The 13,708-nt window shown below is 39.6% G+C and overlaps 1 protein-coding gene across 2 annotated transcripts; it reads right to left on the bottom strand.

Annotated features, from left to right (window-relative positions):
• Nucleotides 1-3,638: 3,638 nt before the first annotated feature.
• On the bottom strand, nucleotides 3,639-7,374 carry serpinh1b (serpin peptidase inhibitor, clade H (heat shock protein 47), member 1b). Of its 2 annotated transcripts, none has more exons than XM_079824483.1 (6): nucleotides 7,154-7,374; nucleotides 6,398-6,445; nucleotides 5,258-5,871; nucleotides 4,965-5,063; nucleotides 4,645-4,877; nucleotides 3,639-4,557 (listed from the first exon to the last, which is right to left on the bottom strand). In XM_079824483.1, the coding sequence occupies exons 3-6, from the start codon at nucleotides 5,838-5,840 to the stop codon at nucleotides 4,255-4,257; spliced, it is 1,218 nt and encodes a 405-aa protein (XP_079680609.1). In that variant the 5' UTR covers nucleotides 5,841-5,871; nucleotides 6,398-6,445; nucleotides 7,154-7,374; the 3' UTR covers nucleotides 3,639-4,254. The 2 variants fall into 2 exon arrangements, with proteins under 2 accessions (XP_079680609.1, XP_079680608.1); XM_079824482.1 differs by having other exon boundaries at nucleotides 6,398-6,474; nucleotides 7,130-7,342.
• Nucleotides 7,375-13,708: the final 6,334 nt, after the last annotated feature.

The following is a 13,708-nucleotide window of genomic DNA, read 5'->3' as shown; positions in this document are numbered from 1 at the left end:
GACATGGCGAGCAGGCATGTTGTGGGCTAACCTGCCACTGAATACGTTTTAACCACCAAAGCCGAAGTTGTTCAGCAGGCCCCGACAAGGAGGTTGTGATCTAGAGGGCAGGAAGTGTTCGTCTATCTTACATTTATGCCAAACTTCCTGCTTCTCTGCCGGCCAGTCGATGCTTAATCTAGCCATGGCACGAGTCACAACCTCCATAAGCTCTTCATAAGCAGGAGTGTGAGGTGGTGAGTCCTCAACATCTCCTGCCTCAATGCTAACAACATCACCGGTTGCAGCACCGGTGCCTCACTCGGGGTGGAAGAAACTGCTGAGCGTGCTTCCAAACCCAGAGATAAGGGACTAGATTCGGCAGGTGAGGGCAGAGAAAAGTCCATGCCCATCTCTAATTCCTTTGCCAGATCCATTTGCGAGCCCCATGGCCTGAGTTGCAGCTCTGTCTTGGCAATAACGGGACCAGAGCCGCGAGGAATGCTCTCCTCAAAGAGCACCCGGTGGGAGCGGAGCGTCCTTAATGGTAGCTGCTCGCGATGTACTCAGTCAGCCCCCCCTTTGGAGATACCAGTGCATGCTCTGCTCCTAGACAAACAGCACAAAAAATTGTGTGTTCCTCCCTGCCCAGATTTTTCTTTTAAAATCTTTGTTTGTATATGGCAACATTTTTCTTTTAAAATCTTTATTTGAATATGGTAACATTTTTCTTTTAAAATCTTTATTTAAATAGGCAACTCGATACCTCTTTCTACAATATTTTTAGGATTAAATCACTGGCAGAGACCCCTCTACCATCAGCCAATAACTGTGGGCATAGCTAGTAGGTGTGTTGACATCATCTATAGCAACAAGGTCAACCCCACCCTTTCTCTTAGCTTAAGACTTCTCTCTGTTCCTTTGTAAAAGTTGGTCTCAGCAGCTTTGTGAATAGGTTTTAACCAGAAATTCTGATCTTTTACTGATAAGAGAGAACTCTTAGTGGTAAGTCAAAATGTTTTGTGAAAACGGCCAGATTTATATTTTTTTTAGTAATTGGTTTGTTGGAAAAATTACATGTATAGCTCATTTTAAAATATATTTTTCTATAACTTTGTTTTTAACACAGAATTTGTTATTATCCTAATCAATTTCCCATTTCTTGTCTCAAAATTTTTATTTCAATAGTATTAATTATGGAACGTTGCAGTGCAATGAATCAAACATTTTTTTTTAAATATTATTGCGTCTTTAATATCAACAGGAAAAAATGTATATAAACAGCAGCAAATGTTACAAGGTGCATGATAGCAGTGAAGATGAGTAGAAGCATTGGGCGCCGATTGGGATGTAGACCACGACTTCACCATGTGCTCGTGGATGCCGGGGAAAAATGGAATCCTCCTCCTCAAAGCAACCTAGGTGGCGGCCCATCTGGACATACCAGAAATCAAGCTTGCTCTTGGCAGGCTCATCCCAAGTCAGAGCATCCCAAGTCAGGTCAAGTTCCCTGACAGCCTTACCGAGAACCCTGATGAGCTCCTCCTGAAGGTCTAAAGAGCCTTCTGTGTCGGGGCGTTCCAACTCTGATGCTGAGTCCTTTTCCAACGCCGATAGAGACATGGAGTCCTCATCTCTGCCAGCACCGAAGGAGATGAAGTCAGCGACAGCGGGAGGGGGGCAGAAGCTCACCTCCACTAAATGGACCGAGAATGGGGTGATTTTAGGATGGCCCAAAGGCTTGTCGTCACCATCGTTTGTGGACAGGGGGGTGAACTCCCTGCTGGCTCTCAAAATGTGCACAGGCAAGTCAGCTCAGTGCATGCAGCTAGAGTCCAAAAAGGCCGCCTCAGCGATGGCCAGGCCCAGGCAGGCAGTGCAGTACTCGTGGGTGTCAGGCGGGTCGATGGGACTCGCACACAATTGGCTGGTTATTTTAAACTAACGTTAGCCTATAAGATTTCAGGAAATTCTGAGAACTGACGCAATGTCGAAGTGACCACTCCCGAAAGGGAACTGCTCGTCACTGCAGCTCATATCAAGATTGTGAAGGTTGATAATCGATATTTGTATGGAGCAAAAAATTATCTTGTGACGATTAAGAGCAGAACAGATTTAATTCGCTATTTAGATAATGTAGACGATTGTTACATTTTCTGTTACATAAATTGTTACATTTTCCGAACAATTTGTATGGATCTTTAGCAGTAGGAATCTTTAAATGTTCAATTTCATGATATAAAAAGGATTCTATGCTGTGTAAAGGCAATAACTTGCTCAGCTGAATATAGGCTATAATGACAGCTATGGGACAGCCTCAGTAAACAATAATTTCCATTTCCAAACAGATTTACGGTTTCTGAACTGTGCACACACACCCGGGGGAACGTGTCGCCTACGTGGTGTGACACAATGAAATGCAGAAGCTGGGAAATTGTTAGGCCACCGATGGCACTGTTTGATATTAGCTATATTTTACAGTATTGCGGAAGCACCAGGTTATCGTTCTTGTCGCTATGGTGAACATTTCTGAGAGTTAATTTTCCCTCAAGAATTTTTAAAACAAATTATTTTATTTATTTATGAATAAATAAAGGTAGGCCTGAAACGTGAATAAGACACATAGCCTATGACATTTGAGCATAAGTGGGCCAACCGGTCAGCGGTAATTAGCGACTGGTTAGCTTAATTTTAAGCAGTGAGTGACAGCTTATTTTTATGTACTTCCTCACCGATATAGGTAAGCACAAAATGTGTGACATTCCATGTGTGTATAAAGAGTAGCCTAACTCACCAGTTGTTGTTTTGTGTTATTATATTACAGTTAAAATGTAATTGTGCGTCTGTCTTTCATCATATTTTTATGAGAAACATTTTTCAAAGGTAGGACTAACAAAATGTTTGAGAATGTCTTATCTGCAGTTTTGTTGCTTACCACAAGATGGCCTAGTTATATAGGCTAGGTTTTTGCACTGTTGTCCCACAGTAGGTCAGGTACATTTAGTAGATATTCTCTTTAGCTAATCATATCCCTTAAACCGGTTGCTTTCATTTATGAACAGCATTGCATTAGACCTGCTGGGTTATTTTGACAATGTTTAGACAGTGGTTAATTATCTTGACCAAATCTCCTCTTTGGCTATTTCTTTAACCTCTCCTGATTGCCCATCTCACCATGAGAGCCCTGCACTCCAGCCTCTAATCCTTCCTTTGTATGCGTCCACTCATTAGCACATTCATCCTATGGATCTGCTAGTGTGAAAGGAAGTAACTGATTTCCTATGTCAAATTTGCTCTTTGTGGTTTAGGGGTTTACAGTGGTGCCATAAAGACAGCAGGCTGTCTGGAAAATCTGTGTCTCTTAACAGGTGAGGAGGTGAGACAACAATTTAAGTCCACAGTGGAATAAACACAGCTAAAGCTCCACATTCCAGCACAGAGGAATGTGCCACGTCAAAACAGGCGGAATAACTGGGATTAAACTATTAGGTTAGGAATGACAGAGCAATGACAATGTGCTGTGCCTTTATCTGTCATTATTATTTTCAGTCATCCAGGACAGTGAGATTTTTTTTTTATCATTATATGTTATGTATTTATTTATTTGAAGCATTACTTAAAACATCATTTAAAAAATCCAGGACAAAATATATATTTTTCATTTCAGTTTATTGAAAAAACATAAAACAGAAGGAAATTAAAGGATAAAAAAGCACACTTTTATCAGAAGACACTGTATGGTAAAGACAATGAAACATGACATCTCACAAAAACAAGAATTTAGAAGACAGGCATCCGTGCAGGAGTCTTGATGGAAGTGAAATCAAAGAACCTACAATTGTGCTTGAGAAACACTTGAATAGGACTACCTTTTCCCTTTAAACATTAAAGATAAGGCAAACCCTACACAGATCTCACATTCTCATAAAGAGGGGTTCTACAAGCACAATCATAAATGTCACAATACAACAGCTTAACATCAAGGACACAACACTTAATGTAAGCATAGTGTCTGATTGAATAATGCGCATTAACTAATTGATGTCAAACCTCTGGGTAGATTAGTGGGGTTCTAATTTCTCACCTATAGGACTCCATTGCTCCTGATGTATATCACTAATCTCCTTCAAATTATGTTTTTGTACTGACATGTTGACTTAGATTGTCCAAACACAGATAATCCATTGGAATGGGCTCATGAGGTAATAGTCACACCATTTAACAACAATACCATTTTAAAACGTCAAAAAATAATAAGTCATAATACCCTAAAAGTTACAATTCATCTCTCATTTTGTCACCCTTAGGCCGAACTAGCCTGCCAATAAAAAGGATGGAGTTGGTCTTGTTGTCTTTCACAAGGAAAATGAAGGGATGGTCGGCGTAGAAGAGCTTGGGGTTCCTGATCTTCTCACTACCATAAATACTGGTGTCAAATGGGTTCCCCTCTGTGTCCCATTCCAAGGCAGAGGCATGGAAGACATTGGCGAGGTAAAGATCTTTCTTGCCAGAAATGTTGGACAGGTCAGCCTTAGACTTGTCCACAGCCTCAGTGAGACCAAGTTCTCCGAGGTGTTTCTGCAAAGCAAGGAAAAAGAAGCTCATACATCATGCATAAAGTGTTAGTTGTGGTTTGCAAATAGCTATATAGCAACAATTATTCACCTGAAGGTCGTGGCTGACTTCTATGCTAACTTTAGGCAGTGAGATGGCAACCGCTCTCTCCTCGAGCTTGCTGACCCAGGTGTCCAGCTGCTGGCGAGTGAGCAGTTTCTCCAGTCTCTCCAGAGGCTCCACGTGGTAGGGCATGATGAAAATCATGCTGGACTTCTTATGTGCCAAAGGCATGCTGACCACAAACAGCTTGTTCTGTGTGTCTTCATGGAAGCCGTAGATGCCTGGAAAAGGCCAAGTTAAATACGTTTGAGTTCTTTTGTATGGTAGATTTTGGGGTAAGAGACTTTAAGACAAGCTGATGTTTGTACCTGTGCGATGCATCATTGGAACAGAGATCGTGTGAGAGCGGGAAACTAGGAAACCTCGGTTATCAACCATCTTGTGGTGGAACTTCTCATCCCAGTGGGCTGTGGGAACACAAACAAACGTTAACATTTCTTGTCAGTATTGTGTTTGCATGTTGTTTTTGCCTGGCTCTCTCGGAGATCAGTAATTAAATATAATTTTATGGACATTCCTGGAACTATCAAAGTAAATATCCATCCTTAAAAAAAGCCAGGACATAACAAATTCCTAAAACTTCTTAATTTGAAATGCTTACGTTTAAAGAACATAGCATTGACGATCATAGCACCATCTGTGTTTTTCACATCTTTGGTAATTTCTGGAAGCTTTCCGTCAGTGGACTTGGCAGCCCACTCGTTGATGGAGTTGATGGCGCTTCTCTTATCACGGAAGTTGATCTTCGAGTGTTCGTAGTTGTAGTGCTTCTTGCTGTTCTTCACAAAGTCCTCTGCAAAGCTGACAGAGCTGGGGCCGTACAGCCTGTTGTTGATCTTCCAAGTGACGTTGCGGGCCTGGGGGTCGCTCACCTCACTCAGAAGCTCGGACAGGCCTGTATGCAGATGGTCGTCCTTCAGGGCGTCAGCCTTCAATAGACTCTTCACCTGGGACGCCGTGGAGGATTTGCCACCCATGGCTACCATGCCCAGAGAGGAGGCCACCACCACAGGTGAGATAAGGATGTTGTCAAGTCCTTTTTCTTTGGCGACATTCTGGTAGAGATTGAAAGCCAGGTTTGCGCTGGTGTCTGCCATGGAGGTTGCATGAGTACTCAGCTTTTTGTCCTCACCGGACACGGCCACAGCCAAAAGGCACAGAGCGATGAGGTTGGACACCCACATACTTGCTGTATTTTTGGGTAGTAACGAAAGCCTAGAGGAAAAGAGGGGCGACAAGTGATACTGAGTGCAATTTCATCAATTCTTCACCAATGCTAATTTAAAAATGCCTATGTGTCTGTTTTAGGAACAGAAGGCTGCATAGTGAATTGTTTGATCATGAGTTTTATATCAGTTTTTGAAATGTATGCACCCTAAACTGGTAGACCTACAGAAATGACGCCCGTAGGCCATGGTTTCTAGGTCAAACCAGGTCAACAAAAGCAACGGCAATGACTAATCAGACAGGAATGCGTGGCTTAACACGAGCCTGCTCATTTTTATTAAGTTCTGAAATGTGCCCAATCACTTTCAATTACATTTTAGAACACTTTACTCCATAAAGAGATAACGTTGCATGTTGAGATTGCGATTTGAAACTATGCTTGAGGGTAAAGTTGGTTGTAAGATGTTATGTGTCCTTTTCCAAAAACACAAGATGTAAGTCAGCATGGTTGATTATTCAACTATTATGTTTTTTTCTCTTCTGTATGTTGCTTTTTTTTAATCATCTGGGATACCTTGATACGTTTTCATATTCATAGTTGTCAACGATTGTGATTTTCACTCTGAAAGACAAGAGGTGCATTTGGGTAATCTACACAAAAATATATTTCTGTACATTGGTTATGGTGCAAAACAAAGTCACAAAATCAGTTACTTGATCTGCTTGCTTCTCGTCCTAATTAAGGTTCGATTTGAAGCCGAAATTTGAGAAGTCTGCTGCTAATTCATGCACACAGAGAAAGAAAGTCACGTAGACTCTTCTTATTGGCTAGAGGATCTTAGGGAGAAACTTTCAACCAATCAGAATTTCCACAGTAGACCCGCATGTGAATGCCAGTGGTAGCACTGATTGAGCGATAGCATAAAACCACTCCCAAGGAAAAAATGTGATCACTCTTTACAGTTTAGTGCAAATAAAAAAGAAAAACAATAGCAAAAAATTATAGCACAAATTTGCATCACTGAGAAGAAACTAAACTGAACAATATTACACATCCTGTAACTGTGCAAGCATATACACTAGTTTTGACTAGTTTTGCATAAGATGACAAAAGTAAAGAAATTAGTTTTCCCTTTAACAACCTTAGTTGATTATGGATTAAGTTGCATGTAAATAAATTAAAAAAATGTAAAACAGACGGAAAAAACTGTAAGAAGAGTAAAAAGAGCATTCTCTGACCCTGTGTGCAGCAGCCTTTTTACCATACAAAATAAAGCAATTCCAAATAAATATTTGTGAAATAAACCCATTTCCCCCCCACAATAATTACCTCGGACAGTTTGGATGTGTTCCTCTTCTTTTCTCGGATGTGCTCCTCTTCTTTTCTCGGATGTGCTCCTCTTCTTTTCTCGGATGTGCTCCTCTTCTTTTCTCGGGTGCTGCTTTGCTGCAGAGTGTTTGAAGCAGAGGCCTTTATAGTCCGGGAAAGAAACTTCTAGAAGCTGGAGCCGGGCTATTCAAATGAGGATGTCTGGCTTTCCTGGAGAAGTTGGGAGAGCCCTCCCTCTGGATCCAATGACCACAACTCTGACATTCCACCACTGCATGGTCCTAAAGCCTTTGAAATCGGCCAAAAAGTTAGCTAAGCTCTGCAACTAAACTAATGTCTATCTTAATTAAAACTATGGAAAATCTTATATATTGGCATTAGGTGTGTAATGGAAGATGATAATGTTTTGTCCTGTGTTGCATTTTACCACTAAGCCCAGATTTGCTCTGCTGAGTTGGCAGGGTTTTGCAGAACAGAATGTGCATTTTATGCTAGAACATAAAGTTTAAAAAGACAGTTTGGCGTTTGATAAATTACACATATAACTTCAGTATATATAAAATAACTGTTTTAATTGAGTTTTCCATCTTTGTCAACATTCCTTCTAGATTCTTCTGTCGGGGATGCAGAGACATGCTCCCCAGCTCACATCCTCCCCCAACACTGCCACGTCAAACTGTGAATTCTTTTCCAGGCCGTGGGGGTGGTGCAGGAATGGTTACTATACATTTGAAACTAACTTTTATCCTTTTACTGAGCTTTTTCTGAATTATATAATGTTGTGGGAATCAGTCTTTTTCACATTTTTGTTTTGTTGAGCTTATTGGTCTGATCTCTTTTGCTCTCTTATTCACTTTTTCTTTAAATGTTTCGTCAAATGCATTTGCACCCCCCCCACCCCCCCACCCCCAACACACACTCCATTGCATGTTCTCTGACCCCGAATGATACACCTGGATTAAACCATAAGTTCCTAAAAAAAATTATACAGTCCCCTTGAAAAGCAACTTTCTTTATTTCAACCCAGAATACATTGAAGATAAAAAGCTCTCAAATTGCTCTAAAGTTTTTATAAGGTAAATTTCTAAATGCCTGATCAGCACATTGTGCATTGACCACCTGTGTGTGGTATGCGTTGTTTAAACATGTGGCTCTGCTGCTAATGACAGTCTGTTGTTTACCGGAGTCTCTTTAAACATCTCAGTTCCACCAGCACTTCAGTCTTACATGTATCAGATCTCTTATTTGCTACAGTAGCACAACACTTAAACATTAGTTATCTGTTTAAAGGAATATGCATTTATGCTCGTGGAACCTCAGAAAATCTGCACAAAGCAATCATTGAGTTATGGGCTGAGCCGGAGGGCTGTGCCAAACATGTATGATGTAAGATGCGAGCTGAGTTACTTCTCAAAAGCTGATGTAACTTATTGCAGCGTTGCATGTCTTTATCAAAGAAGTGGGAAAATGAGATTTTAGTAAGAGAACCCCCCCTTTTTCTTCTTTCAGACGAATCGGTGTTATTAAAAATGTTCTGGCTATGAGCGGCAGCTCAAAATTTGAAGCCCACAAAGTGCATCCGTCCATTATAAAACGAATCCATACGGCTCTGGAGGGTTAATAAAGGCCTTTTGAAGTGAATCGATGGGTTTGTGTAAGAAAAATATCCATATTTAAAACTTTATAAAGTTAAATATCTAGATTCCACCAGACTGCCTTCCGTATTCAGCTTACGAAAAAGCATAACTGGCATCGGACGTAGCGTAAGCTACGATATCTGAAAGAAGAATGTCATATACATGGCTTGAGGGTGAGTAAATCATGGGATCATTTTCATTTTTGGGTGAACTATCCCTTTAAGGCTCTCCAAATACTTCTCCTCTTCAAGGACGATTACTTTAACTAATAAAGATAGTTATTAAAATCGTTGGTAACACTTTACAATAAGTTTGTATTAGTTAACATTAGTTAATGCATTAGTTAACATGAACTAACCATGAACAACACCTCTGTTCAGCCTTAGTTAATCTTTGTTAACGTTAGTTCATATAAATACAGCTGTTCATGGTATGTTCATGTTAGTTCACAGTGCATTAACTAATGTTAGCACGATTTTAATAAGGCATTAGTAAATGTTGAAATTAACATTAACAAAGATAAATAAATGCTTTATAAGTGCAGTTCACTATTAGTTCATGTTAACTAATGTAGTTAACCCATGAACCTTATTGTAAAGTGTTACCAGAGTTCACACCACAACTATAATGAAAACTTCACAGAGGAACAATATCGTTGGAATCACTTTCAGAACTTTTATTTTTCTTGCTGAGTGGTAAAAACTTTGGCAGCCAATCAAAATCCATCCTGCTTTAGCCTCGTGGGACCCAAGAATAGACTTTTGTTCCACTACAGTGGACAAAAGTCTATGGGTCCCAGAAGGTTGTGGACAATCTAGTGGACATTATATTTTAGTCAATTTCTCTGACACTATAAATGTCACAGTTTTACGTCTGGATATCCTTTGAAGAGGACATTCAGGGCTTTTTAGAGATACCAAATGTTTGGAGGTTTCACCATGTCAACAACTTCTCCTTGGTCTTTAAACATGACTGAAATTAATTTAGTGATCAAATTTATGGAAATATGATAATATTTTGCAATAATCTTTTATCACTAAATTTAGTTAATTTCACATCTCAGGAAGATGTTACAGGGTTCTGTTACAAAACAGGGCATTGATTCCATATATGTCCACTGTAAAGGACACCAGGTTTATCTATTAAAATATTTATCAGGCATTTTGTGAGACACAACAAGTGAATATGGAAAGAAATATCAATATTCCTATTAAAATATTAGATATTGTTATGAAAATGTTGTCAATTATTACTCACATCATCACACATAACTTTTCATTACATGTTGAGCAAACAGGTCTGTGGATGATGCAGTCAACATGGGAATCCTGCAACATCTCGACAGACCTGGGACTTATGCAAGGATTTTATTTGTGGACTTCAGTTCGGCCTTCAATACCATCATGCCTGATTTTCTCACAGCTAAACGGACCCAGCTCTCCATGCTATCCTCAATCTGTCAGTGGATCACCAGCTTCCTGGCACATCCAGGTCCCTCACTATCAGCACTGCCACTGGCGCCCCCAGAGGTGTGTTCTCTCCCCACTGCTCTTCTCCCTGTACACCAATGACTGCACTTCTAAAGACCGGTCTGTCAAGCTCCTGAAATTTGCAGACGACACCACTGTCATCGGCCTCATCCAAAACGGTGATGAGTCTGCTTAAGGACTGGTGGTTGAACAGCTGGCTGTCTGGTGCAGTTATAACAACCTTGAGCTGAACACGCTCAAAACGGTGAGATGATGGTGGACTTCAGGAGGAACTGCCCTGCACTTCCCCCACTCACAGCACTGTGGAAGCAGTGGAGTCATTCAGGTTCCTGGGCACTACCATCTCTCAGGACCTGAAGTGGGACAATCACATTGACACCATTGTGAAAATGGCTCAGCAGAGACTGTACTTCCTTCGTCAGCTGAGGAAGTTCAACCTCCCACAGGAACTGCTGATTCAGTTCTACTCGGCTGTCATTGAGTCTGTTTTATGCACCTCCATCACTGTCTGGTTTGGTTCAGCTACCAAATCAGACATCAGGAGACTACAACGTACAATCCGGACTGCGGAGAGGATTATTGGTGCCCCCCTGCCAACCCTCCAGGACCTGTACTCTTCCAGAGTGAGGAAGAGAGCAGGGAAAATCATCACAGACTCCACTCACCCTGGACACCACCTGTTTGAACTGTTACCATCAGGACGGCGACTCAGATCACTGGCCACAAAAAACAGCATAGGAACAGTTTCTTCCCACAGGCCATTTCCCTCTTGAACAGTTAAATACCCCCTCCCCCCTAAAGGCATATGCGTGTAGATGCAATAGGCTACTCCCACTTTTTAGTGCAAATCCCTCTAAACTCATGAATAAATATCGGTGATATTTATATTTATTCATACTAAAAATACTGTAAATATGTTCATAATCTATAAATGTCTATTCTGACTAAACCTAACTGTGACCTTATACTTTTTATGCTATTTTCACATTTTTATTCTTAGAAGTTGTATTTGTATTGTATATGTGCACTGGAAGCTTCAGCACCAAGAAAAAGCACACTTGGCAATAAAGCTCTTTCTGATTCTGTTTCTGAACACATTAATATGCAAATTAGATGTGTTGTATTGAATGGAACTACCCATTTATGGCCATTTTGCCCACATATTGCATAAATGGTATATCAGTTCATTCCGTTATATCTTTCATAACATAGTTGAGAAGAATCTTTATACAAAGTTTGGTGAAACCTAAAAATTGATTGGTAAATACAAAAATAAATAAAAAATTCCCATTGTTTTTCCCTATTCATGTCATTTCATTTTTTAAACAACCGAGTCCTGTCCACTATACACAGAGGACATAGCATATGAATATCTTACATCTTTCAATTTAAACCATTTGTTTCCTATGCTCTAAAGTCTAAACAATGTATTGACACGAGCTTGATGACAAATCTGCAGTTTTTTACAGCACCGAAGATTCATTGGAAAATAAAAGCAAAATGGAGGCAAACCTCCTCAATAAGTACACAGTTAATTTGTGCGTTAGGTGAGAGTTATTATGATTTTGGCTCTGTCGTGACTAAATGGAGAACAACCTTTGCTCAGACTGATGAGGAGCAATGCCCTTCATTGTCTCTGGGCCTTGAACAGACTCTTAGTCATCAAGGATAAGGAGTTGGCTATAATTGACTGCAACCTTAGTCACTTTTACAAATTGAAGTCACAACGATTAGTTCTTAAGGCGTTAATCCCAAAATGTGGCTTGATATGTTTTAGGTTTTGAGGTAATTATTCAGATAACCTTGCCCTTGAAGTAGGAACAAAAAGTTGCATAACTCAAAACTTATTTTTTTCACCCTACACCATGTTGATCACTAGATGGCGATCAAAGAAAGCATCATACAGCACTGGCTTTCCCAACTTCATGGGTAGGCCAAGCCTGACCCTTTCCTGTTCTCTCATTAAAAAAATGAATTGGTATTTGGGTGTTAGGTATTTTAAAACTTTTTTTATTGTCCTTTTATCAGACTTTTGTGTAAAACTGCACCTTTTTGACTCCAGATTTATAGAAAGTAAAGATGCCTGCATGCTTAGTCACAAGTATAACAGACAAATAGAGGAGTTTGGAGATAACTGAGCTGATTAGAGGATAGGTGTTCATTTTATTTGAACAGGGCCTAAAATGTCATGTCAAGCAACCTAAGCAAACGTGCCCACACACACTTGCTAACTTAAACTTTGAAATGCTTGTGTCTGTCTGAAGTAAAATTATAATGGCCTACTAGTCCACAAATAAAGCCAAACATTTCAGTTTATAACTGCATTTTAACAATATCGTGTCACAATATATCACAATACAAAACTGCAACAATATTGTGTATAGTTCACACAAAATGAAAATTACTGAGTGAGAATTTTTTATTTACAGAGTTTTAGTGTCAGTACTACATAACTACTTTACATAATTTTGTATATAATGTATAATAATATGATGGAGGGATATCTGTGGGTCCTGATAATGCCAAATTTCTTATGTTTCCAGTAAAAAGTGGCCTACTTTATTTTGAATATATTGAGTCAGTGACAGAGTTCAAGCATTTTTGCCTATAACGATTCTGTGTTTTCAGCTTCAGAATCATGAATATTTTTATTCTGGTGCCGTCACCATTGTCCTGTGCATTGGGTTACCATCACCAAATCCAAGCCTATTCATTTCCGTCCCTAATGTAATACCAAATTTAGCATTTTTATCAACAGTACATTTTTTGTTAACCTTTCACCATATGTCTTTGGGTATCGCAATAATATATTGTGAGTTCAGTATCATGATAGGCTATGTATCGAATCGTAACATGAGGCTATCGTTACACCCCTATTTTAATTTAGTCTTATGGTTTTTTCGCTTCTTCCATTATTTAAAGCATTACGTACAAGTACTGACTTCGCTATTCATTTAAAAGCACAACTTAATTGAACAGTTTTGACATTTTTCACTGTTAGAAGAATTGTTTAAATGGCATTTAAATAAAAAGTAAGTTAGAAAAAAGTCTATAAAAGAACTATGCACGAGTAGCCTATTACATTAAACGCCTTTGCTTGAATAAAACGGAATGAGGACTCAACGTTTTGTAATAATCCACTACTGCACTTGAGCTCCTTCCTCTATCTATATTCTCTTTTATGCAAATTGTGTTTTTTTTCTTTGACAGCTTACAATTAAGAAAGTAATTTATAATACAAATGAATCATGAATACACTAAAACATAACAAATAATGTATTTTTAGCTTATAGCATTGCATGGATAATTTGACTCAGAAGACTCGTCATACTGGACAGTAGGGAGCACAACAAGACAGAACAGCATTTGGCTCCGCCCTCAGCGCATCGGCCCCGCCCATAAGCAAGCGGCAGGACTGCTGCTGTCTC

The sequence above is a fragment of the Gobio gobio genome (assembly GCF_949357685.1).
Source record: "Gobio gobio genome assembly, chromosome: 8".
NCBI classification, from domain to species: domain Eukaryota; kingdom Metazoa; phylum Chordata; class Actinopteri; order Cypriniformes; family Gobionidae; genus Gobio; species Gobio gobio.
The sequence above is the reverse complement of the archived record's forward strand: the minus strand, read 5'-3'. Positions and strand labels throughout refer to the sequence as shown.